At 38.6% G+C, this 24269-nt stretch overlaps 1 protein-coding gene across 8 annotated transcripts in view; it reads right to left on the reverse strand.

Moving 5' to 3' along the window:
* Positions 1-24269, reverse strand: part of adgrb3 (adhesion G protein-coupled receptor B3) — a 114623-nt gene that overhangs the window by 44666 nt on the left and 45688 nt on the right. For 4 of the 8 annotated variants that reach the window (XM_019275669.2, XM_019275667.2, XM_019275666.2 and 1 more), the window contains exons 3-11: positions 20898-21008; positions 18282-18443; positions 12271-12435; positions 11322-11486; positions 9398-9562; positions 8781-8882; positions 3570-3676; positions 2478-2672; positions 464-532 (exon numbers count right to left, since the gene is read on the reverse strand). In XM_019275669.2, coding sequence (XP_019131214.1) covers positions 464-532; positions 2478-2672; positions 3570-3676; positions 8781-8882; positions 9398-9562; positions 11322-11486; positions 12271-12435; positions 18282-18443; positions 20898-21008 — 1241 coding nt within the window. The remainder of the gene's footprint in view (positions 1-463; positions 533-2477; positions 2673-3569; positions 3677-8780; positions 8883-9397; positions 9563-11321; positions 11487-12270; positions 12436-18281; positions 18444-20897; positions 21009-24269) is intronic. The other 4 variants (XM_019275665.2, XM_019275668.2, XM_019275670.2 and 1 more) reach the window with 4 other exon arrangements.

The following is a 24269-nucleotide window of genomic DNA, read 5'->3' on the forward strand; positions in this document are numbered from 1 at the left end:
CCATATGATTGTACTGCCTTATAATGTCAACGAGAAAGGCGACACAGGGAGTCTTAGCTCCTGTAGAAACAAGAAAAATTAACTTCAAACTCTCTAATATAAAAATTCAAATGAACTAATGGTCTAATCACACTGGTTGCCATGATCTGTATCAGCAGGGTGAAACAATGTGTGTGCAGCAGGAGTGAGTCCTGCAGTGTTAATAGTTGGACAGTCTCTGTGGCAGTGCTGCTGCCACCAAGTGGAGCTCTGAGGAACTAGCTCTGTAAATGAGGCCAGATGTTACACCTGCTAAATGACCTCTTGCAGTGATATGTGGGAATATAATATTATCTCAATACTAACCAGACTTGTCTTTATCTCGATATATTTATATGGACAAACTGCACATAAGCCCTGAGATGCACAGCACTCATGCAGCAACCTGAATTGTTTCAATAGCAGTTCACAGAATCACGCTTACCTTTTGCGCGTCTTCCCATTTCTCCTTGTTTTCCTCCTCCAAGAGGTTACTGATGATTTGAAAGAAGTTCTGTGGAGATGATGAAAGGGAAAATACGTAACACACCCACACACAAGTATTACAGGCACTGCAGCAAGATGCTTTTTTTAAAAATCATGACATATAAACACCATGCACTCAGAGAGGACTGCAATGGATAATACAAACATTTACAGGGATTTCTATAAGGGCATAATGGCAGTCCCTGCAGGGATGAGTAGCACCAGAAAAAAAGTGCCACTGAAAGCTTGATGGCAAACCATCAGAGAAAAAGATGAACTTTGTGCAGCAGCCCTGACAAAAATACACCTTGAACCCCCCGCAGCTTGCAAACACTTAATGCTGAGGGAGAGAAGCACAAGCTGCAATCAGAAAAGAAAAAGAAAAAAAATATGAAAGAGAATGTTTGAGCAGCTATGTGGATTGTCTTCTTCTGCTGCAGAGAGAACGGGTTGCTTAGGGGGTACGCCCACAGTAGTAATAGGACCCCCTGTCTGATCTTTAGCCTTGTTATTTCGTCTGGTCTACAGTGTGCCTGAGGGAGTGGCTCTCTCTCTTGACACAGGCTATCTTGTTTTCTACTTGAATGCTTATGCTCCCTCTGGTGGTAATGTGCCCACTTTAACACTGCATTAGCGCAGAGATACACGGAAGGGGTGGGCTGGCTGACTGCTCTCCTGTCTGCCCACACACACACACACACACACACACACACACACACAATAGAGAGCTCTCATAATAACCAGGGATAGAATGCTTTCCTCATCTCATAGATTTTCTATGGTGGAAAAATGGTTGAATGGGCCCTGAGTTGGCCATCCAGGGCCAGAACATTTGGATTTTATTTCTCCAGAATATTAGCAGCAGACCATACACCTTACATCCAGTGGAAGCTGTTGATAAATGTGCAGAAAACAGGGAAAAGAGCATCCCTTAGATTTTATAGTGCAAATACCACTGCGCTTTGGAAGTGCATAATTAAGTGAGCTCAACATTTTGGTGATTTAAATACCCACCTACCTACATCTTAACCAGAAGCACAAGCTGCATGCTAATCCAGTCCTATAGCATTCAAAAGATGCTTAAATACAGTGTGAGTATAGTATCACTGATCTTGACATCACTTATGTTAGATATCTTTGTTTTTTTCCTCCTTTCTTCCTTCAAACCTGGATTTTATGATATTGTGATACAAAACTTGTGTTTTGAGTTTAAACAGTGCTATGTAAATTACCTTTCACATTACTAAAGCAGAAATTATTGCTACTTCCATACAGAAAATGGCTGATGGGCGAGACTAATACTTTTCCAATTTTCCGGCGCTATTAAGTACATTTCTGTGCAGAAAAACTACAACAAACCGAGCTTGATACAGTAACAAAGCCAGATTAGAAACTTGCAAAAGAACTCTAATTAAAAATGAGCTTTTTAATCAACACACATACAATATTCAAAACTTGCTTTGCTGTTACAATCAAATAGCGAGGGACAATTTCTTCCCGTTTAGCTGCACTCTAGCCAAACACACACAAACTATAACATACACAAATCATCACGCAGGATAAGCACAAAGACCACAAAGAGCCCCGAGAAGGGTGTCTTTGAAAAATGACACAGCTCTGAGGACATAAATTATCTTATTGGTGATGGAGGTGGAGCTTTAGCTATAATCTCCATCATCCTATTGACATTAAGAGGATCAAGACTGCAGTCAACCCCAACATGATGAGATGAAACAGCTTAGGGTGTGCAGAAGATCTCTTGATACAAAAGAGCCATGGTATGTGTTTGTCAGACTTTGTGCTATTTCAGACATGTCAGAAAGCCTTTTGTTATTATATTATAGTGTCGGCAGCAAAAATGATTAAACAGTATCCTCATCTACCTGATTATTTTGTCAAATTAGATACATTTGTAAACCACTATACAGAAGGAGATTAATATATTTCAAGATCCATGTCCATAGTCCACTTACTTGCACATCATCTGAAGACGGCTCATAGCTGGCCCTCTTGAAGGTCTCCGTCACATTGCGAAGGATCTCCACAGAAGACAGCAGGTCACCAGCGTAGAAGTTCCTCCTCTGGGTGAGGTCCAGCAGGTTTTTCGTGACCTGGGACATTCCATCTCCCGCCAGCATCCTCTGGCCCTTAGCAAGGTGCCCCTGAACCTCCAAAAACAGGAGAAGACAGAACTTGGGGCATCGGTGTCCTCGAGATACGCGTTTAGCTACACTTTTTGGAGTAAATGGAGTGCAAAAAATCGTGAAGAAAGACTTCAATCTCTGGGGCCCTTCATGTGACACTTATATCTAAGCCAGGCCGAAATGTATTCTGCCTCATGGATGTTTTGAAATGAGCCAATATGAATAAAAGAGTTAACTGGAGCAGAAGACACACATTTAGGCAGGAATTGCACAGCGAAATGACATCTCACATCATTGCACAGGGTTTATGTCCATAAATACACGTTCACAGGTGCAGCGCTGTATGTGCTTTCTCAGCTTTTCTGAATTATTTTATTTTTAACAGTGATGGAGGGTTACCAAAATTACTTAGTCTAGTGGAAGAACTATAGTTTCCAGACTAAGGGCAAACACACTAAAGCAAAAAAATATATATTAAATAAAGCCCTCTAAAGTGAACCCTAACTTTCATTTCAAAAAAGATCTTTTTGTGATCTAAATGTCTCATTAAAAAAGGATGAAAGGGAGAGTTTCAGGTTCTTTTGATTAAATAGTGATTCCAATAAAAAGAAGATAGTTAACATTCACTGTCATTCACTAACTTCATGGTCTTCATGGAAAATCCAACAAGCTGAAGCAACGAGACAAACAGATGAGACAGAAACTAAATCAAATAGTTTAAGGACTTGACGATAACCATTCATTACACAGAGAAAAATGGCAAAACCAGTGTTTTAATTTGCTCCTCTATTGAAAGTGGTTAATCTTTGGCTACAGTGTGATGAGAATGGTGGTGGTGGTGGTGGTGGTGGGGACACTGGGGAGGTAATTTATGATGCATTGGAAACAGAGGCTGTGAGAGGGAGCTGACTTTGCACCTACTGATTGCTGCAAGTATCTGAATTCATTTGTTATGCATCGAGCATAGCTGGGCTGCTCCCAGAAGGCCATACCACGGTGATCCAAAGAGCAGCGTCGACTAGTGGTGCCTGTAGAGGGGAAAGAGACAGCGACAGATTTGAAGAGGAGAGGGGACAGAGAGAGGGAGTGATGAGGATGGAGGCGTAGAGAGTGTGGAGGGAGTGTGTGTGTGTGTGTGTGTGTGGGAGGGGGATTATGACCAAAGGAGAGGCAAAAGAAAGGCAGATGGAAGTGGTGGAGTAGAGGGAGTTGGATACAGGAAAGGGAGAGGGACAAAAAAGAGAAAAGAAGAAAAATTAATTCTTTTCAAGAGAGGCTTACCCCCCCCCCCTTTTTGTTCATTTCTGTTGCCCGTCACTCGGCATCAAAATTTGATATCGGCCATTAAATTTTGCAGCGGAGTTGAGCCACATTACAGACAGAGAGAGTGAGAGAGACGTTTCTGGAAGGAAAGTGCTGCAGTATTTGAACAGAAGTGGTTTCATATTATGGGCTACACAGACACAGTGCCATGGCTTTTAATATATGCACTGTGTGCTGTGTTAATACAACTTACTGTGGATTATTCAAGCAGGCAGAAGCTCAGCGTTGATAGCTGTCAGCCATTTGAACAGTGAACCCGAAAATAGCAGAACCACCCAATATCCACCCACATCGCCATACAAATCCCTCATAGGGGTCCAAAATCACACCTTCCCAGCTGTCGACCTGGTGGAGTGCACTTCACACATCACCCTACCGCTCCAACACAGGTGCTTGACATCCTGAGGAAAACTCCCACAGTACAAAACATTTCCCCTGCCATCTACGCTTCACATAAACCCTTCGCTATCTCTTGTTCCCCCCCCCCCATCTCTCTCTGTCTTTCACACACTAACAAACACAGACAGAAAGAGATCAAAACCGCTCCTCCTACGCCCACCTTCTCCACAGCTACTACCTGGTGATATGCGCTGAAGCCATGAGTGCACACAAACATCGCTATACGCTGAGAGCGCCCATGCAGCACCATGAGACAACCCAGAGGGCAGCAGGAGATGCCCACGGCTTTACACCATGCTGAGCATCCGTCTCCTTCCAAACCAGCTTCACTTGGGTGGTTTTTATTTCCTTCCATAATCCTCCTATTTTAAGGACACCGGCACTCAAAGGAACATTTTCACTTTTTTTTTTTTTTATTTGCTCATCTTTCAGGCCCTCATACTCCAAAAAAAGGTGGTATAAGGTATATTTTATGTTGGCTCAATACCGAGAAATTAGGGCTTCATGTCAGTTTTTTGGCTCTGACATTCCTAAAGGTCATTGTAAACTGAGAAAGACAGCACGCTTTAAGTGGGAATTGGCAAAAAGACACAAAGCAGTAAATAGAGGTCACATTCAAGAACTGTTTTAAAATGATAAGCTTGAATGTTCCTCAAATGAAATAATAGATCGTTTTTGTATTGATTTGAAAGAACAGGCTTAAATTAAAAGCTACAGACAAACATTTTTAAAAGGATGCTTGATGACCTTTAGTCATTTTTCATCTTGGTATTATACTGTGTGAGGCTGCAATTCTAATGTGAATTCAACACTACTGGATACAAATTGCCCGAGGCAAACATCATTTAAATGTGAAAAGCCTTTCTCTTTTGTTTACACAACAGTTTTGGAGAGAAAATTCATGGTTGTGGTTTATTAGCTTTATAAAGTAAAACATTTACTTCCTTTTCATAATAAAAGAAAATGTCCATAAACAATTCTTAGGTGCTTTTGGGATATGCTTTACTAAGATGGGCATGAAAAACAGCAAACTATAGAGATGAAACAACACATGTGCCATCATTCCCCCTCTGTCAGGATAAGTTATGTTTTAACAACAAATACAAATCTTGATAATTTAATAATTTATAATATACAAACGTTTATATATATTAGATATATATGATATATAGATATATATATATATATAATATATATATATAATTATATTATATATATATATATATATATATATATAGTAATACATTTAAATACATTTTACAGTGATTTAGGCTTTGATCCATGTCATGGTGACAGTCAGTGGTGGCAAAGTGAGGCTTTTGCTTTGATTCTGCATCAATCTGTCATCTGTCTTTGCATCAGTGATGTAGAGGAGGTTGAGTGTGAAATATAGGTCAGTGGAGATGTGCTTGATGAAAAACCAAGGCTGCACACCCCCGAGACATTGACCTGTTGCTGTCCAGTTTTACAGCATCCTTAACTCCAGCTGCTGTTAAAGGATCATTTTTATTCAAACAGTTCTCCCAGAGACAGGAAGCTAAACAGTGTATACTAAGACGTGTCCAAAAAACACACTCCGAGAAGGACTTTTGTGGACTCAGTGTGTTGAATATCATCCAGCAGGAGGGAAAAAAACATAATCCCTCATTTTACCAAAATAAACTACCTACCACCAGTATCATCCAGACAACAAATGTGATTAAATATGATAAATAAAATGACCAAGTACTGATTATGTGATCATTTCTTTCTGCATTAACCCATGAAGAGTTGTTAAATAGCTTTTGGTTCTCTTGCTTTAATTACTCCCTCTTTTGGTTGGGTAACATGATTTGGGACTCTTGTTAGACAAGCACGTAAATAAGAGCACGAGAACTTTCATGTGCAAAATCCCTGCTGCAAAATAAGAGTGAAAAATGCATGGGAAAACGTAAAGCTGAAAAATAGGACATACTAAAAATTAAAGCAAATATTAAATTATTCTGTACAAAGTACAAAGTCAGTCTGCTATATTAAAGAAATACAGAAATCAAATTTTCTGGTGCATTTATATTCTTTTGTTTTGCTCTAGCCTTGCACAGTGTCTAAGAGTCACCCAGTCTAATCAGGAGTCTTACTAGTTAGACAAAAGGCTGCTGTAAATGTACTTTGTTGATGAACCTTCATTTGAGTGATACAAAGTGAACAAATTCATCTGCTGAGTGCATCCTCTCCACTCTTCCTTTCTTCTCGCCTCTGGTGGTAGCTGTCATCTGTGATGACCGAGGCGTCACTGACGCCCCTGCACTGGGTGCTGTTCCTATGATGACCTTGCTGACGAGAGTGACTACGGCTGAGTAGGCGCTGATGCCCCCTAACGCATTTGGACGCCTCACCCAAGCAGCCTTACTGCATTTCATGTGGCACATTTTGTTGCGTCGCTTTTGCTGATCAATAATTCATCTTTGTTTACTCGCTCTCAGCAGCAATTATACATCTGACTGTCCTCGTAGGAGGAGGTCTATTTGTGAGGCGTTTGGATTCTTCTACATTTTTTCTCATTAAGGGTTTTGTGAGTTTGACCTTGAACTAATTACAGGTCAGAGGTAGGGAGGTGTTGTTTTCATTTATAGTTTCACAATCTGGGCTCTGTGAAACCTGCTGACACTGGAACGGTGATTAATGGCTTTACAAATAAACTTGACATGGCCTGAACTATTGTCCATCATGGTCTTTTTTTTAGTGGTCAGTGCCAGCTTTGGCAGGGGGATGCACTGTGTTTAAACATATCTGGTATTTTACCCTTTTATTATGACACTGATGTTCTGTTGCACAGGCATTAAAGCTCCTGGTTCTCTGTTAAAATGACACTGAACCCTATTTGTGTGGGAGTTGCTGTGCATACAGATATACATGGTCCACTAATACTGACAAGGTCACCAACACAGGGTCCAAGTTTCATGACAAAAACATGATTTTTTTTTTTCTCAACTGCTTTTAAATGTAATTAATGTAATTAACTGATGTGACACTGCTCAGTAAAGAACACTAATTAGTTTGTATAAAGGAGCAAGGCAACCCGGGCTGACTGACCTGAATCTGGCACAGAAACACACCTCTTGGTGCAAACAGAAATGTTAATCAGGAAAGGTGTTACCAACAACACACATAGAAGGAGAAACAAATGCAAAATGCAAAGACCTCGCTGCCAACTGGAAACTGCTTTAATGTCCCAAACAGTTATTAGCCATAAAACTAATGTCATGCTGGAGAGATAATGTCATGCTAGTAAATCTTTTGCCGCGGGTAAGACATCTGTGAATGACAGTCTGTTTGCTGCTACAGCTAGTCTTGCAGTTAACTATTTTATGGTTGTGAAAGAAATGTCATTTCACAACATGTCAAGTTTAACAAAAGCTTACCCTGTCCAACCAACATGTAATCTTTGCACCCAATGGCACCACATTGTCCTGTTTTGTGAGCAAAGCGACCTTCAGCGAGAACAAAAGTATCACAGCAGCTTTATCAGAGTTTGCATTACTTTTTATCCTACCCCGTGTTCCATCCTCCTTTCTCTTCTTTCTAAGAGCTGAGTTGTCGCCTCGCCCCTTTAGAAAGCTTGCATCCTCTGCTCTAATGCTTCTTTCTCTGTGCACATATTAAATCTTTTGCCTACTGTCTGGAAACAGACCTTGGTGTGCTTTTCTTCAACAATGCTTTCAGAATCACAGTTACCCTTTTTTCTTCCATACGCCGGTCATGCTGTGCACTGACAGGTGCAGCCATGAGTTACACAAATGCGTGTGGAAATGGGATGAAAGGATATGTGCTTTCTCCTTACGTGGAGAAACACAATTTTTGGCACCAGATGTAGCTGTAATATCATGATGTTTTGGCAATTTTCTATGCCACTAATGATTAGGGAGGTAACAAAAACAACAAAAAAACAAACTTGATATCAGCTTGTATAGTGCCAGAAATCTATCATTATTCATCATAATGTGTCCAATTACTAACACTGTGGTGTGCATTCAAACAGTAATAGCATGACATTGGTTTAAAACTGCAGGGTAATTTTACCATTGTTAAGTTTCAAATCAGTGTAATTCAAACAGCCATTTCCTGAAATTTAGTTAACTTTGGGTCAATCGCTCACACTATGATAAAAGCTGAATCCATGTCACACATATTAAAATATATTCCACCATTTTGTTGCCTTTTATGGGAGGACTACTCTTTTCATTTTGCACCCACGAGATGGGTCACAAAGATTTTTTTCTTTTCTGTAAAAGAAAAGGAAGACAGGCAATAATTATATAAGAAGAGCCAATTTCATCTGTGAACCTCTTAATGGGCACTGTAGCATTTAAAAATTAGGCAGCAATAACAGATGAATGAAAAAAAAAAGATCGATATCGCTCATATCCTTACCTGTGGCATTAGGGGGACATCTATTAAAGGCCAGTTCTCCCGAAGGCGTCCTTCTCCACATCATTGACACTGCATAGTCCTCAGGACAAATCTCATACGGTGCTGAAAAACAAGATGATACATGTGTCACTGCATCAGTGCAAACTGCTTTTTAGCATTTTCATGTGACGCAACAATTTCTTCACATTACAGGACCTATGGAAATATAGGAAATCAAAGCTGTATGGTGAATATGCATATGGCATTTAGGGATATTAATAAAATATACCCTCTTCTTTAATGACAAGATGTAGGTACTACAGAGAAATAATAATAATGGCTAAAGAAAAGTTTTTATCTTCACTTCAAATAACAGAAGAAGTATTAAGCGACTTCTGTTTAAGACGCCACTTCAAAAAGAGATTATTTTGAAAATCTAGTCAGTATTTCACAGGTATTTCAGTGACTTCTTTGGAATATATTCATACTATTCATCCCTCCTCTGCAACCTCTTATCAGCATCTCCTCTCCAGATCCTGTTTTAACTGAGCTTACGTAATGAGACATGTCATTCATTTCCACAGATAATTATCTCCCCGCTTTCATTCAGACTTGAGTCTTATTATCCTTTGACTCACCTGGACAGCGCTGGTCACTGCACTTTCTCACTTCTTCTCCGGTGCCATCACACTGCTGCCCAGTCACTGCTGCCCCCTGACACACCCGGGCTCGTCTCTGCCAGCCGCCGTCGCAGGACTTAGAGCAGCCGCTCCACGGACCCCAAGGATTCCACTGGCCGTTAGCTAAAACAGAATCACTCTTGGTGAGAAACACTCTCAGAGGCGTAAAATGAGCCAAAAAAAACCCTACAGAATATCAACTAAAATGATACATCACTGTGTGCAGTTTCCATCTTATGCCATTTGAGCTTTTAATTAGTGTGTGATTTTCCAAAATAGCATTTTTGATTACATTTAATTCTTTTGCTATCCATGCATTCAGTTTGTAGATGCAGTTTGTTGGTAATACAAAATTACTTTGAATGATAATCAGGAGGATGTGTGTTTTATGGCTAAAGAAGCTGCTCTGTGAGCGGTGATTATTTGCCTCTCTTTGCCAATATTAAAAAAGGCATTTATGCTGAAGTTTCCAAAACCGGCAGCATGTTTTATGCCCTTGTAATGAACACTGTTAAATTGTGCATTAGACAAAAAAAAAAAAACAGATGCTCCCCTTCAGCAATGTAGTAAATCACATGCCCTTGTCTGAACGGAAAAGTACAACACCCTGTGAGCAGGAAACACACTCCACTCTCATTTTAACCTCCACTTACCCCCTCCTTCGCACGTATGGGGCTATTTCGTGTCCTACAACTAACCTCTGTCAGGATTGCTTCCGGAGGAGAGAAAAGAACAGAAACCAGTGTGACCTGTTGGCTAAAACTATCCGCGAGACATTGATCAAATCCCGGTTGATACTGAAGCCTCAGCTCCACATCAGAACTGCTGATTCCTTAGACAGATGCATGCTCATGAGTTTCAAAGAGTTTATTGTGTCAGGAGTCCTGGAGACACTGACATTTTGAAACACAACATTGATTCAAATCCTGCACAGGCTTTTATTGTACTTATAAGTCCATTTAGAATGCCTGTTGCCTTTTAGCACACTACATTGCTCAAACATGTATTTGACTCTTTCTAAAAAAATATGTTGGGTTTGCTTTGAACTTTTTTTATTTTCCTACAAAGCAAGACAATAATGTCTGTGCAGTCATGGACATGGTGCTGACTTGTTAAATAATGGATGTGTTGTCTCCTTAATGTTTGATCTCACACCTTGGAAAGAAATAAGAATTGCTAAATAGGCGGGCCTCATTAAAGGAATAGATTGTATAATGCATCCTCTCACTCTGAGGCAAACAACCACATCTCTCACTTCATTATCATAAGCACAAATTGAAAGTACGCATTCACCAAGCATTTACCACCCTTTCAGTGGTCCAAGAGAGCATAAGGCTGAATGACATTTCCACTGACTTGCAAACATTTGAGGGAAATCATCTTGCCACACACATACCGGAGAAATACAGAGAATAAAGCCAGATGTTTTATTCTGCTGCAGTGAAAATGCATTAGGAGATTATGAGAGTGCTCAGGCCCTTCATATGATCAGACAATTCAACGCCTGGTGGAGACCGCTAAGCTGACATCTTTGAGCCTCTAATACATCTATGATGTTGACAGGCAGTTTAGACAGCTAACCCTGAATCATGTGAAAGGCATACAGTATATCTAACTGGATTTTACAAATCCAATTGATAGAGCATGGTCTTAAACATTATTCTTTATTCTTACAACACAGCTCAGATTCTTGCTGCAGAGCTTTCGGGTACACAAAAGAAAGAGTAAAATCAGGCTGCATGTTTAATCTAACGCTGATAGAAATGATTATGATGCTCGTGATTGTAATTATGTTTTTTGTCTCTCTTTTTCCTGTTTAAAAATAATATTTTTTAATTTAGACATCAAAGCGGATATAGAATTAAGAGGCTCAGGATTTTACCTGTGCAGTCAGGATTATGGCACTCTCTGCTTTCTGCCCAGTGACCGCGACACTCAGATCCCCCATGGGCGGCCGCTGAGCACTGCCTGGTCCTCTGCTGAGTGCCATTGGCACAGGTCACCGAGCAATCGCTCCAAGAGCTCCACTCCTGCCACTGTCCGTCCACTGAGGCACCAACCACAACCCAACAAGCATGTCCCATGTGAAGGGAAGAAGACGGCAGACAGAAATGGGAGGAGATATTCAGATCACTATTCTCTCTTTAGGGTAAAAGCCAATAAAACAGACATTAAGTGGAAAGCAAAAAATAATAATTCAAAGTTAGATTACTAAATTTTGAAGAATTGTACTGCTGGTTATTTTCTTGGTGTTTTTCAAAGCTTAAAATTTAGCCAAAGGAGAAAAAAACAGAATAAGACATAAAAAGTATATTAATATTCATTAATATTAATATTTAGATCATTCAAATATCAAAGGCACAGACTGCAGACACTGTTTTTTTTTAGCTGCCTTTCATTTTCCCTGTCTGAGCGGAGGAAAAGCATCTGGGATTGAGTGGTTTTCACTGAATCTGTTACCAGAGCAAAGCTAACATTCACTGTGTGAAGAAACTCATCATCACTAATCTCCTTACCATTCACAGTCAATTGCGGGTAAGTGAATTTGACGGCAGCATTACAGTAGACTTTCAACAGGGTTTCTTAAACCGCATCATTGTGTAGGCTTAGCGCTACTATGTTAAATGCACCCGCGTTCATTCAGCTTTTTACTCACCTTTGCATTAAAGTGTTCAGTAATGTTTATATTGTTGTCTGCAAGCTGCTACCACTCTCAGAAATGTATCTAAGACTTTCTGATTTTACTTTTTACACCTCATCATCATCATGCTTAAAGGGTAATTGTTATTATTGGTATTTTATAAAATTTTAAGATAACAGACAGATTATACCTGGGCATAGAGCTATGTTGCAAAGCTTAGTCTGGGTCTCAGGTCCATCACAGGCCCTGCCTCCATGCTGGGGAGGGGCACACATCCTAGTCCTAGTGCGGTGACCTCGACCACAAGTGAATGAGCACAGGCTCCACGGTGACCACTCCTCCCATACACCGTGTACTGCGGGCACAGAAAAGGCGTCAGGCCTAATCAATGTCTCTGTCCCTGCTATAGCATAAACAAACCCACAACAAACTGCAGTGATCCATAAATGAAACACAATCAATCAAAAACAATTTGCAACAAAACTAATGTAAATGAAACACTGAGCACACAAACACTGTGGGACTTCACAAAGCTTCAGCCTCAAGCTTCAGTCACCCCTGTACATTTAGTGTTGTTGATCATGTACACAATAATAAATGCTTCCCACTAACAATGCTTCATACAGTCTTAAAGGTAAAGCACATGATAAAATGTCAATCTCTCGCATATAGAATAACAACAATAAGAATCCTGGCTTTGATGGTGTGAGGAGCAGCAGGTCAGCACAGTTTTACAGTTTGTTGAGTCTTCTTGGTGGACTGGGAATCTGAGAGCAGTGGACCTTCAGGGTTAATGCGAGTTGACAATGATTCTGCAAATCTGTCGTTACACCAACATACTAATCATAGCTATACACAAAGCAGACAGCCCCGTAACCTGGTTTCAGACCTCTGACTAACTGCCCACATTTTACGTCCTGTCGATTAATGGAACGGCCATTCAAACTAAATATCAGGCCAAACAGCCCAAATCCAAAAGGAAAATGTATTCATTGACATGGTTTCACATGGTGTTTTCATATCAGATGTATATGCCTGAGGATTTAATGCTAAAATGTTTTTTAAAAGCTGATGATTTTACAGTAAAGTAGCATAGTCTTATTTTTTTCACCAGTTCCCTTTCTATTTAACAACACTGCAGACCATTTTCCAACATATTTATCACTGCAATGGTAAAAAGCTGTCATTTTTCTGACATTTTTTTTGTTTGATGTTTCACAATAGGTGGCAAAAATCATCCTTCGTCTTGCATCTTTGTTTGTGTGTAAGCTTAACCAAGTTCTGGTTGACAGATGGTGAGTCTTCATAGAATTGCACAGGAAATTTGCTATTGGCTCAAAGTTTTACTTCGGAGAATTATGTAAATGTGAGAAGCTGACAGAAGTAAGACACCTCCTGTCTTGTCTTGGCACTAGCAGAGTTCCTAAATGTACACAGTGATATGAAATGGTGAGCACAAATGTTAATGTTTAACCTCTGATATTAGTTTCTGAACCAGCTGCTGGCTTCTTGATCCTAGCGATAAAGTGCATTTACTGACGGAATTAAAGGGGATACAATTATATTAAATCCAAATCACAATGTAGCTATTTTTTAGCACCAGAAGTGTATGCGTATATTGAAGATATAGTATGGCTGCAAAATATGTTTAATCAGCTGAATAATGTGTGTGCAGCCATGCCTTTACATTTTCACCTATTTAAAGACTGAGGCAAAATGAAATTGAATGGCAGAATTAATTGAGATCGGTGAAGGATACAACATATGAGGTGACCTTTTACCATCTGTTGATTGCACATGGGATTTAGGATGTTGGAAATGTATGTCTGACTACTTAGTCCGCAGGGAACTGATGGTCCGTCTTCAGAGTGGTTGCTAATTGTCTGCAGCACAACAGTTGGATCTCAGGATCAGCTGAGAGTAGAGTAGTCGGACCTTGGGATCAAGCTGATTGTCGAGCTACCGTCTGTCTTGGCCCCTGACTCTAGCTGCTGCTTTGATGCTCTTAGCTAAGTGTCCCGTGGTGGCCAAAGCATTTACTTTGAAATTTTCGAGTTCAAAGCAGGGAGTCACCACTGCGAGCAATTCTTTGTGGGTGAACAGTGGCCATGATTTACAGGGACGGCTGCGAGCAAGTGTATTCTGCTGCTGGAGGTGAAATTCTTGAGCCAGCACAAGATGGTTGACAAAGCTAATGCATTTGCCAAGAATGTTTTCATTAATTTGTGGTAAACTGGGATTAAATTGACCTTCTCATAATATTCCAGTGAGGTTTTACCTTTACCTAACACGTTAGCCTGCCTCTAGTGCAAAGCCGCATACACCATACTGTATTATTTCATTGCAGAGTGCTGTCTTTCCAGCAGAGAGCTGTTTGAGGTAGTTTCATGTAGAAACACAATCAAATCCACACTGCCAGTCATTAAGCTGCAGTACAAGGCTGCTGTGCACAATACTGCACTTGGCACTTACATTTGCACAAAACAAAGAAAGAATCAATGGCGTCTGGAAACGCTTTCACACTACAATAGATTTGCCTGTCACATGCAGTAATCAAAAGTGGTTTCAGCATCCTGCATAGCGTTTCTTGAATAAAGAGCCATGTGTCAGAGTTCTGCAATAAGATTTCCATAGATACATTTGACTATGCTCCTAAATTATTAACTTGTCTTTTGTTTACTTGTTTATGAACAAGTTGGCAACAATGTAATATTTTAAGACTGCACATGCGTTTTGTGTGCATATGCATTGTTCCCTTAGCTTATGCTAATTTTCCCAGTTTTCCATCTGTTTACTGTCAGAAAACCAGTGCTGCTGCTGCATACCAACAACCACATCAGCTTATTAGTAGTAGGCGTTCAGTACAGCTAAAATATCAACCTTCATTAATTTGAGACAAATCAATGTGTAGCCTACAGATGATCAATTGGCAACACATCTTCCTAAATGTAATAAATAAAGTGTTTGGCTGATGTTATTTTATGTATTGTCAACAAATATGCCATGACAAGACCACAACCACCAAATCTCTTCCTGACAGTCACAGTCTAAGCTCATCCATGCCACAGGACTCCAAACCGTACAAAAGAGACATGCCTTTACACCTGGCTCATGTAGTAATTCACTGCAATGAGAACAACTAGCATACTTTTATTTTGAAGGAATCCGTGCCTATATTGATGTCCTGCTGTGTCGGGCAGACGTAGCTGCGCATGCTCGGTGACGTTTTTCGGTGTTTACCTGACGTCGTTTTGCTAGTTTAGCAGGCAGAGAGGAATTAAGAAAGCAGTGTGCTGACTGAAATGAAGAGACATCTCACCAAAGCTCAAAGGTATGGCTCTTTTATGTGTTTAACACCGTTTTGGTGGCAGTGGGATTCAGTATATATCAATATGTATTGGTGAACAGGTAATACTAACCAAACATATTCAAATGACCTGACGTCATAATTAAGCTGAAAATACAAAACAACTCCCTAAAGCAACCAAACCACACACTGTGAAGTTTGTGTGCTAAGAAATAATTAATATTAGAAATAAAATAAAGTTGCGCTATCCCCATTTTATATTGGAGGGTTTTAATGAAGACATGAAGTGTTGGTTGATGAATTAAGACAGATAGTATAATATTAACTCTGCAAACAGAACAATAACCTAACCTCACGATATTGTGTGCTACAGTATAAGAACTTAATGTTGGCACTAGTCATAATAAACCTTGTACATTTCAAATAATATGGTCATGTAATAGACTGCCTTCCTTTTGCAGAATAACTGCAACAGCCTTAAAAAAAGAAAAATGGCCATGTTGTTGTTGGTGGGTTGAAAAGTACAGAAGTTAAGGACGGCTGTGCTTGCAATGATTTTTTTTTGTTTTTCCTTTTAATATCTTGAGATCCTGAGTTAATCATTTAGTTATCTCGAGAAAATTAGCTTTCTTATCTTGATGCGTCGATGGTGCCTTGATAACTGTAGCAATTGATTTAAGATGAAAACGCGAGATCTGGTGATGCAAATAAAACAACTACAACTGACTTATTTATTTCTTGACTTAATGTTCAGCGATAAATCCTTACAGTCATGACATCTGATCTTTAAGGCTGAGATGAGGTGTGATCAAATGAACCAGACACTCATTTTCAAGTTCTCCATAATTATCCCGTGATCTCGAGAAAACACAAGTCGTTTTCCAATGATAAATTATCTCATTATCTCGAGAAATCTGCCTTTTGTTTTCTCGAGATAACAAGATAATTACCTATTGATCTCGAGGAAAACGCCATTAAAAAAAAAAAAAAAAAGATTATTGCAAGCATGGCTGTTCTCAGCTTCCGTAGTTAAGAGAGAAGTAATAGAAGTAATATTTTGTAAAGCAGTTATTGTGTTTTGGCAGATGCATCGTGTTGGATGAGCAGCATCACATCTCGGATGAAGTCATCCTTGATCTCAGCCTGCAGCGCCTGAACCATTGTTCACAGAAGATGTTGTTGTTTTCAGTGGTGGTGAATATGAGGTAAGGTTCGTTTTAGACTAGAAGTGATGTGTCTTTAATTTAAGCATACTTTTGGAAGAATCCTTTCACCTTGGCATGCAGACAGTTTGAAGAAAGCAAATCGATTTGTCTGCCTTACAGAATGTTAGTAGATACAGACTCATGTGGCACCATGCTTTAAAGGTTATATCAGCTATTTCTTTTTTTAAAAATGCATGGAAAAACACATTCTCTGATCCCAGTGTAAGGTTTCTAATATAAGTAAGTGCAGAGAAAATCCTTCAGAAATGCAATTGAATGACACTGCAGGACTACAGTACGTTTGCTATGATCTAACTAAAAACCCATGAAATCATAAAATAAATTAAGAATGGTGACATTTTGGAAGTTTAAAGACTCCCAGCCTTAATCCCTCTCTCTCTTATTTTCTCTAAAAATCTAACACAGGCTTTACTCTTGTGAGAAAAAGTCAAAATTGCTTTGAAGTTGTCCCAGACTTTTATGGCCCAGTTATTTTGTGATAAGTGTTTCTGTAATATTATGTGAAAGAAAGTTCTGGATCCACAATTAGCCATGAGCAAATGCCTAATGTCTGCAGGTCTTGAGATAAATCAAGGACAATAATGAATTCACATGGGCAGCTCTGTATGTTCTTGTTCTGAATTAATTATTATTCTTTATGCAAATGAATGCATATACCTGGAATTGGGCTGTGCAGCATTTTATTTCTTGAGAATTGGGAGCTTTAATGCTGTCTAAACTAAATATTAATGGACATAGAGGAGTCATACCAAAACTGGTATTTGGGCAATGGCTCATTTGAAATGACTCATTCTCTTTCTAGCTGTTAGTATCCACGCACAGTAAGAGAATGACCCTTTTTGAAAACTGCCAACTTCCCACTTACACGTGTCACATCTAAAAATTAAGTACAACACATCATAAATCAAAATGTCAGAGGATGCAGCTTGTGGTATTTTTGATTAGCTATAATTATTTAAGAGTTTATGATGCCATCCCAGACGCACTTACTTAACAGCGCCATCAAATATCTTGACTAAAACATGAGTTCAGAATCTCTCCTTACTAAATCAACATATATGTCTATGTGAGCAGTCCCCAAAATGGATAATGGTGATTTGGAACGACACACTGTCCTACCAGATGCCTACAGACACACATTAGCACACTGCAATCACCAATCAGAAAAAAAAAAAAAAAAAACATCTGATGCTGATATAAGTGCCAGTGACTCATCTGTCACGCCATCTTGGGTTGAGGAAGAAATCCCTTACACAGTGTTTGATGAAATGCTGGCAAGCTATTTTAAAATCTACGGCTGACCTTCAAGGAAATGAAGCTGACAACACATCAGTATCTACTGCTCCCCAAAATCCATGCAGAACCACGTCACTAAACCATTTAATGCTGATGAATTGCCTTCACAGTTATATGAAATGGAAAAACACAAAAGTGATCATGTAAAAAAAAACAAAAAAACAAACAAACAAAAAAACACCCACATTCACAAAATAACATCAAAGAAAGATAGCAATTGATTAATTATAGTAAAAATACCTGCAATGATTATAATAATACATTCTTAAAGAGACACATTGAAAACTTTGTTAAAACACAGCAACACATTTCCTGTCATAAACAACAAATGAAGCAAAACATTAATATTCAAGAATCTGCGGCTAACACTACCTGGACAAGGGGCAGTGTTATTGCAAACCCTTGATTCTCTTAAAGGGCCGCTGCAGTGTGTTCCGTATGGTGAGACACATGTTCTTGTTCGCACCTGCGACCCTTGACCGCATGTTACAGAGCATGAGCTCCACTGGGACCACTCCTCTGCACCTGATTCACCTGTGTGGGAGAAGGGTGACACTAGTTAAATGCAGCAATATGGTCCTGGGGCAGGGCTTACGGGGCAGGGTTGGGCAAGGTGGGCAGGGTTTAGTAAAATGGGAAGGGGCCAACATGAGTCACGTTGGGGTGAAGAAGGGGCTTTAAGATTTGCATAGTGTAAAGTCTATACTACCTTTATGTGATCTTTGATAAATACTGAATACTGACTAATGATTGAATTTGTATATTGCACAATCAAGTGTTACATGTATAGAATTACGGGCAGCTGCATTAACAGTGGCCTCTATAGTGTATTTGCAAATAAATCAGCAACATATCTAAATGTGCATTTATGCAAAGATCACAGAGAGGGCATAGCCATGATTATAAAAATAAACAGTAGAAATTGGGTTTACATCTAACTGTCTAACTTCATCTTAAAAAATAAGTCATGCATTTCAATGAAACTCAATAATTAAGCAACGTTTAAACAAACGGAGAAAATCACCATAAACAAACAAAATTTCATAAGAACATGGTGGCATGCAAGAAAGACAACATCTGAGAAATTAAAATGGAATTTAATGGGTGTTAGTTCAGAAAGAGGTCTGAGATATGGATATCCCCTGCACTGCAGCAAACTATCTAGTTTCCTTGACAACAGTGGAGCAAATTCTGTGTTTTAGACGGTGGTTTCAAATCATTTTCAAATCCATCTTAGCCTGTTAACTCCCAGGGGTGGAGGAAAATGAGTAAGTTGGCTAATTTTATTCAGCAGATCACAGCCGTTTTCATGTGTGTTTCATCTGTATGCAGTACATTCAGATTTCAATTGTGAGTGCCCAGAAGAAAACGTAACAAGTAGTTTTTAAGAGAATGGATTCTATATTGTCCAGGCCTTTGCGCCTGTATGATTTTTTGTCAGGCAGACTTTGCAGTAATTTAACACTGCATGCAAACAAATTGCTATTAAATAACCATAGTTTTTTGTAGCAGATTAGTAAGGATAAGGACCATAGTTGTTACATTCCTCTGTTTTGAGTTAAATTCATAAGAAGACATGACATTGAGCCTTTCAATCTTCATGGTCCAAAAGGGTCAAATTATCAAAAAGCTATGAATTGCTAAATTAAGCTGTGCATTACGATGAGGCAGTGGGGTGATTTCCAAAGCCATGGTAGTGTAAATGAAATAAAGGATCAATTATTTGGTGACAAATGAATGGACAATCAAATTCCTGCACCAGAGTAGTCACCAAATAATGTGTGTTCGATCATGTCTAACCTTCAGGTGGTATTTATTTAAGTATTCATTTTCTTCGAGGCTTTATGCATTAGATAAATAATTTATCACAAAGAGGACTAGTCTCAATTGCAGCTCTGAATACATTTATGTCATTCGAAGTCATCAAATCATATTAAGATTTTAAGCACAATATGCTTTGAAGTAGTTTCTCAGCATGTATTATCAAGGACACACAGATTCAGCCAAATAGGGATCTAAAACCTGCCCTTAATTTTGCAGATCATAAAATAGACTGAAAGGTGGATCAATTTGTTAAATGAGGCAGTACAGGGAGAGTAAATTGTGTGAGAATGAGAAACAGAAAAGCACAGCGATGCGACTTGACAGGGAAACAACATATCTACGGCGTGTGTAAAATGGAGTGGTGTTAATGTTGACAATTATATATTAGTACCGATATATATGTATGGTGTGTCGCAAATTATAATGAGAATGAAAGGAGTTTTTAAACAATGACAGCAATTTAAATGGAAACAACACATGGAAAAAATTAAAACATTTCCCAAAAATCAAAATAAAGAATAAAGATTCTCAATGGCTAGATCTAAACCCACCCACTGAAAAAAATGTGTTTTCTGCGTAGAATAAGGGAAAAACTAGAAGTAATATTAAGGTTTTACTTTCTGATTTTATTAAAAATGCTAAGGTGGTAGGTTGTAGAAGTCATAATGAATGTAGGTGATTTCAGTTTCTAGTTTATTGGATGCTACACTTGATTAAGCCACATTTTATCTCTAAGGGCAGCATCTATCAGTTTAACTTTTGCCAAGTATGTGTTTCATATTTGGCTGAAGGGGTGGGTTTTTCATCGAATGACATTTAATTTATCATGCCTTGGAGGAAATGATTAACTACATCAGGGCCTTAGTTTTAAACTGCTGTTTAATTAATGCTCTAAGAATACACTGTATGAGTAATTCACTTGCCAACTCACTATATGACAATAAAACAAACAGACCCACAAAACCCTATTATGTTCTATCTTCAAAGTAAATACTCATAAAGAAATAGGAAATTTATCTTCCTAGTTCATATGTAGCAATAGAGAATGAAAAAATCATAATGCAAAACATTTCCACTTAAAAGGTGCAGTACAAGAGAGAGCATGCATGATGAAATTAAGTTTAGTTAACAAAATAAAGTAAAGAAACATAACTATTGTATTACCAGTTTGTGCCATAAATTTAGCAGATTCAGCTTGCTCCTGCAGGGCCTTTGTGTCATGAACTGATCTTGGCCGCTGACTTTTTACTGTATGCTCTCCGATCATTCCATATTCTATGGGACAAAATAGAGGTTCATATGAAAGCTAGACTTAAACATGATTTTCTGAGAACAAAAGCTTATTACATACTGTTTTTCAGGATGTTCGAAGCAACTGCAGTACATGGCTAGAAACAAAGACCACACAAGTTTGTATTTAATTTCTCCATTACTCTAGGGCATAGAACAATGCAACGAATTTATAAGGGTGAGTTGGAAGTATTAATTGAGCTTGAAAGCACAGCGTAGACACATAGCAAACATGCAAATAAACCCACATCGTATTTTTTTTAAAAGACTCTAACAATTCATCAGACCAGTTCCCTCCCTCCCCACCCTCCTGCACACCCAGAAAAGAAAAGAAAACAAAATGAAAGTAAACATGTGTAAGCCATCGGAAAGCCACAGAGGAGGGGGTCATGGACATAACATGCTATTGATCCACAGTTTTCTCAAAAGTTTGTCATCTTTGTGGGATTTTTTTAAATTTATTTTTTGATTAATCCAGTCAAAAATTATTGCAAGCCTTTTGTAAAATTAGACAAATGTATTCTGAGCTGTATTCATTACAGTGCACGCCCTCTTTGTTTCCCGTGAAGGGACAAAGAGACAATGAGTACAATGTTCCTACGCCACACTGAGAAAAGTGATCCTACCAACATTGTGTTTAGTGAACAATTTGCATTAGCTGTTCTAAGTAAATCCAACACTGTAAAACATTTATTTCACTTACTTAAACACCTCTTGCAAATTGTTTTTGAACTTGTGTTTTAATTAAAAACTTGCATTACTTTTGGCAGTGTGGTCCTAATGAGGTGATTATATCATTTGCAAATAGGCAAGGTGCAGATGATGCATCAACAACAAATTCACACATAGCTTATGTTAGTACATTAGACAATACAATGCATCAGCCATTGATCGGGATGATGTTTAAATCATCTAATTTGTGGCCTCAGCTTCCTGTGTACCCTACAAACTCTACGGTAAGTGCAGGATGACTGACCTCCCTCACAGTGAGGCCTAGAGCAAATCTGCCACCTTGTTTGATCACGTTCCATTAAAGCTAATATTTAATGACTAATTATACTTTAAATCACTTGACTACAAAAAACCCCTCATCAGATACAGGCATCAGACAGTTGGCAGTAAGCAAATCATATCAACAAACATGTTCCATGATTGGATTAAGAAAAAATAAATAAATAAATCAAGATCAAAATAAAAACATCCCATCCCAGTATAGCATCAGAAAAAAAACTGTTTGTGTTTGCATAAAAAAATAGAATATTAAGAAGGTATAATGAAAGGAGAGAAAGCCGCAAGGTAGAAACAAACATCACAGCCTTTTGATGCTGATTGTGATCTTCAGAACCATGACTGCACAAAGTAACGAGCTTCTGAAGCATGTTCAAAAGGTCTTTCAGTCTGATGTGATTGTGTCCACATCTGTTTTGCTCAAATTAAGCAGAAAGCACAGTGTGAACTCTGCTGGACAAAGAATGTGCAGGTACACTTACGGTTGGGCAAACAGCGGGAAGTTGCTCCAACGCTCAGTCATGTAAGGCTAACTATTGTCGATACTTTGACATGTTATCTCTTAACTGCGTTTCATGCTCAACCCTGCGGCGTCTTGGATCATGAATCAATTCCCCATTTAGCAGAATAAAAGGGCTGTCTGATTTAGTCAGTCTGAATGTGTGCTACTTTGCAGGGAACCATGGAAAAAGCAGGGCGTGCTGCTTTTTAATGAATTTATGCAAACGAATCTAAACACTAAAAGCTTTGATAGAACTTACAGTAGCACTTTAATGCCACTTGGCTCACTGGAGCTGGATGGATATATACAATACATACAAAATGACTTCTTTTAATACTTTTACCCCTGTCTGTCAGATATTCCATAACTTAGTAACAATGTTAGCAAGTATAAAAGGTAGCAGAGCTTGAAATGTATTTATAAATATCAGTATATTGTATAGGAAATAATTCCTTTACACCTCCCTGTTGTATTATTCACATTTAAAAGCAACATCAATGTAAAGAAACTGGTCTCCCGTATCAAAGTATCAAAGAGGACAAATATGGAGCTGGAGGCTAATATTCTATATTATCCTTTTAAATGCTAATCAACATGACCGGCTTCGCAAATCATTGATCATAAATCTGTCATACCTACAAAAATAATTTTCCTCTGCAAAACATTGATCAACCAAGCCTATTAAATAGTGATATTAGCCCTGGGGTCATTCTTACCTAATCTAATTTAGCGCTCGACAGCTCATGATGAACAGTACAACAAAAGAATTGCAGCATGAAAGAGATTGTAGACATGTCATTATGTGTGATAAGATACTTTTATGACGGTCGTTGCAGATCACAACACTGTAGGATTCAAACATTTTAAAATAGAAGTATTCATATCATTATCATTGGATTCAGCGTTTCATGACGAATGTTTGTATAATTCTACTACATCAGTCTGGACAGGTAGCTATTAACAGATCTTCATCTGTTGTTACACAAATGAGAACTGGTTGATTTACTGCACAAGGAGACCTTGTTTTAAGTGTATCTTTTTTGATGCCACAAACCCAAGATGTTAATCCTAACATTGTGTTTCGGAGAGCCTGAGGAAAAGTGCAAAATGTCGAAACATGACGGCAGAAAAGTACTGAGAAACAAGCACAGCAGTTTAATTGAACTACTAGTACTGTATTCAAATTCCATAACCTAGTAAAATGTTAGCAAGTAAAAAGGTAGCAGAGCTTGAAATGTATTTATAAATATCAGTATATGTACAGGAAATAATCCTTTACACCTCCCTGTTGTATTATTCACATTTAAAAGTAACATCAATGTAAAGAAACTGGTCTCCCGTATCAAAGTATCAAAGAGGACAAATATGGAGCTGGAGGCTAATATTCTATATTATCCTTTTAAATGCAATCAACATGACCGGCTTCGCAAATCATTGATCATAATCTGTCATACCTACAAATAATTTTCCTCTGCAAAACATTGATCAACTAAGCCTATTAAATAGTGATATTAGCCCTGGGGTCATTCTTACCTAACTAATTTAGCGCTCGGCAGCTCATGATGAACAGTACAACAAAGAATTGCAGCATGAAAGAGATTGAGACATGTCATTAGTGTGATAAGATACTTTTATGACGGTCGTTCAGATCACAACACTGTAGGATTCAAACATTTTAAAATAGAAGTATTCATATCATTATCAGGGATTCGCGTTTCATGACGAATGTTTGGATA

The sequence above is a fragment of the Larimichthys crocea genome, chromosome III (assembly GCF_000972845.2).
Source record: "Larimichthys crocea isolate SSNF chromosome III, L_crocea_2.0, whole genome shotgun sequence".
Classification (NCBI taxonomy): Eukaryota; Metazoa; Chordata; class Actinopteri; family Sciaenidae; genus Larimichthys; species Larimichthys crocea.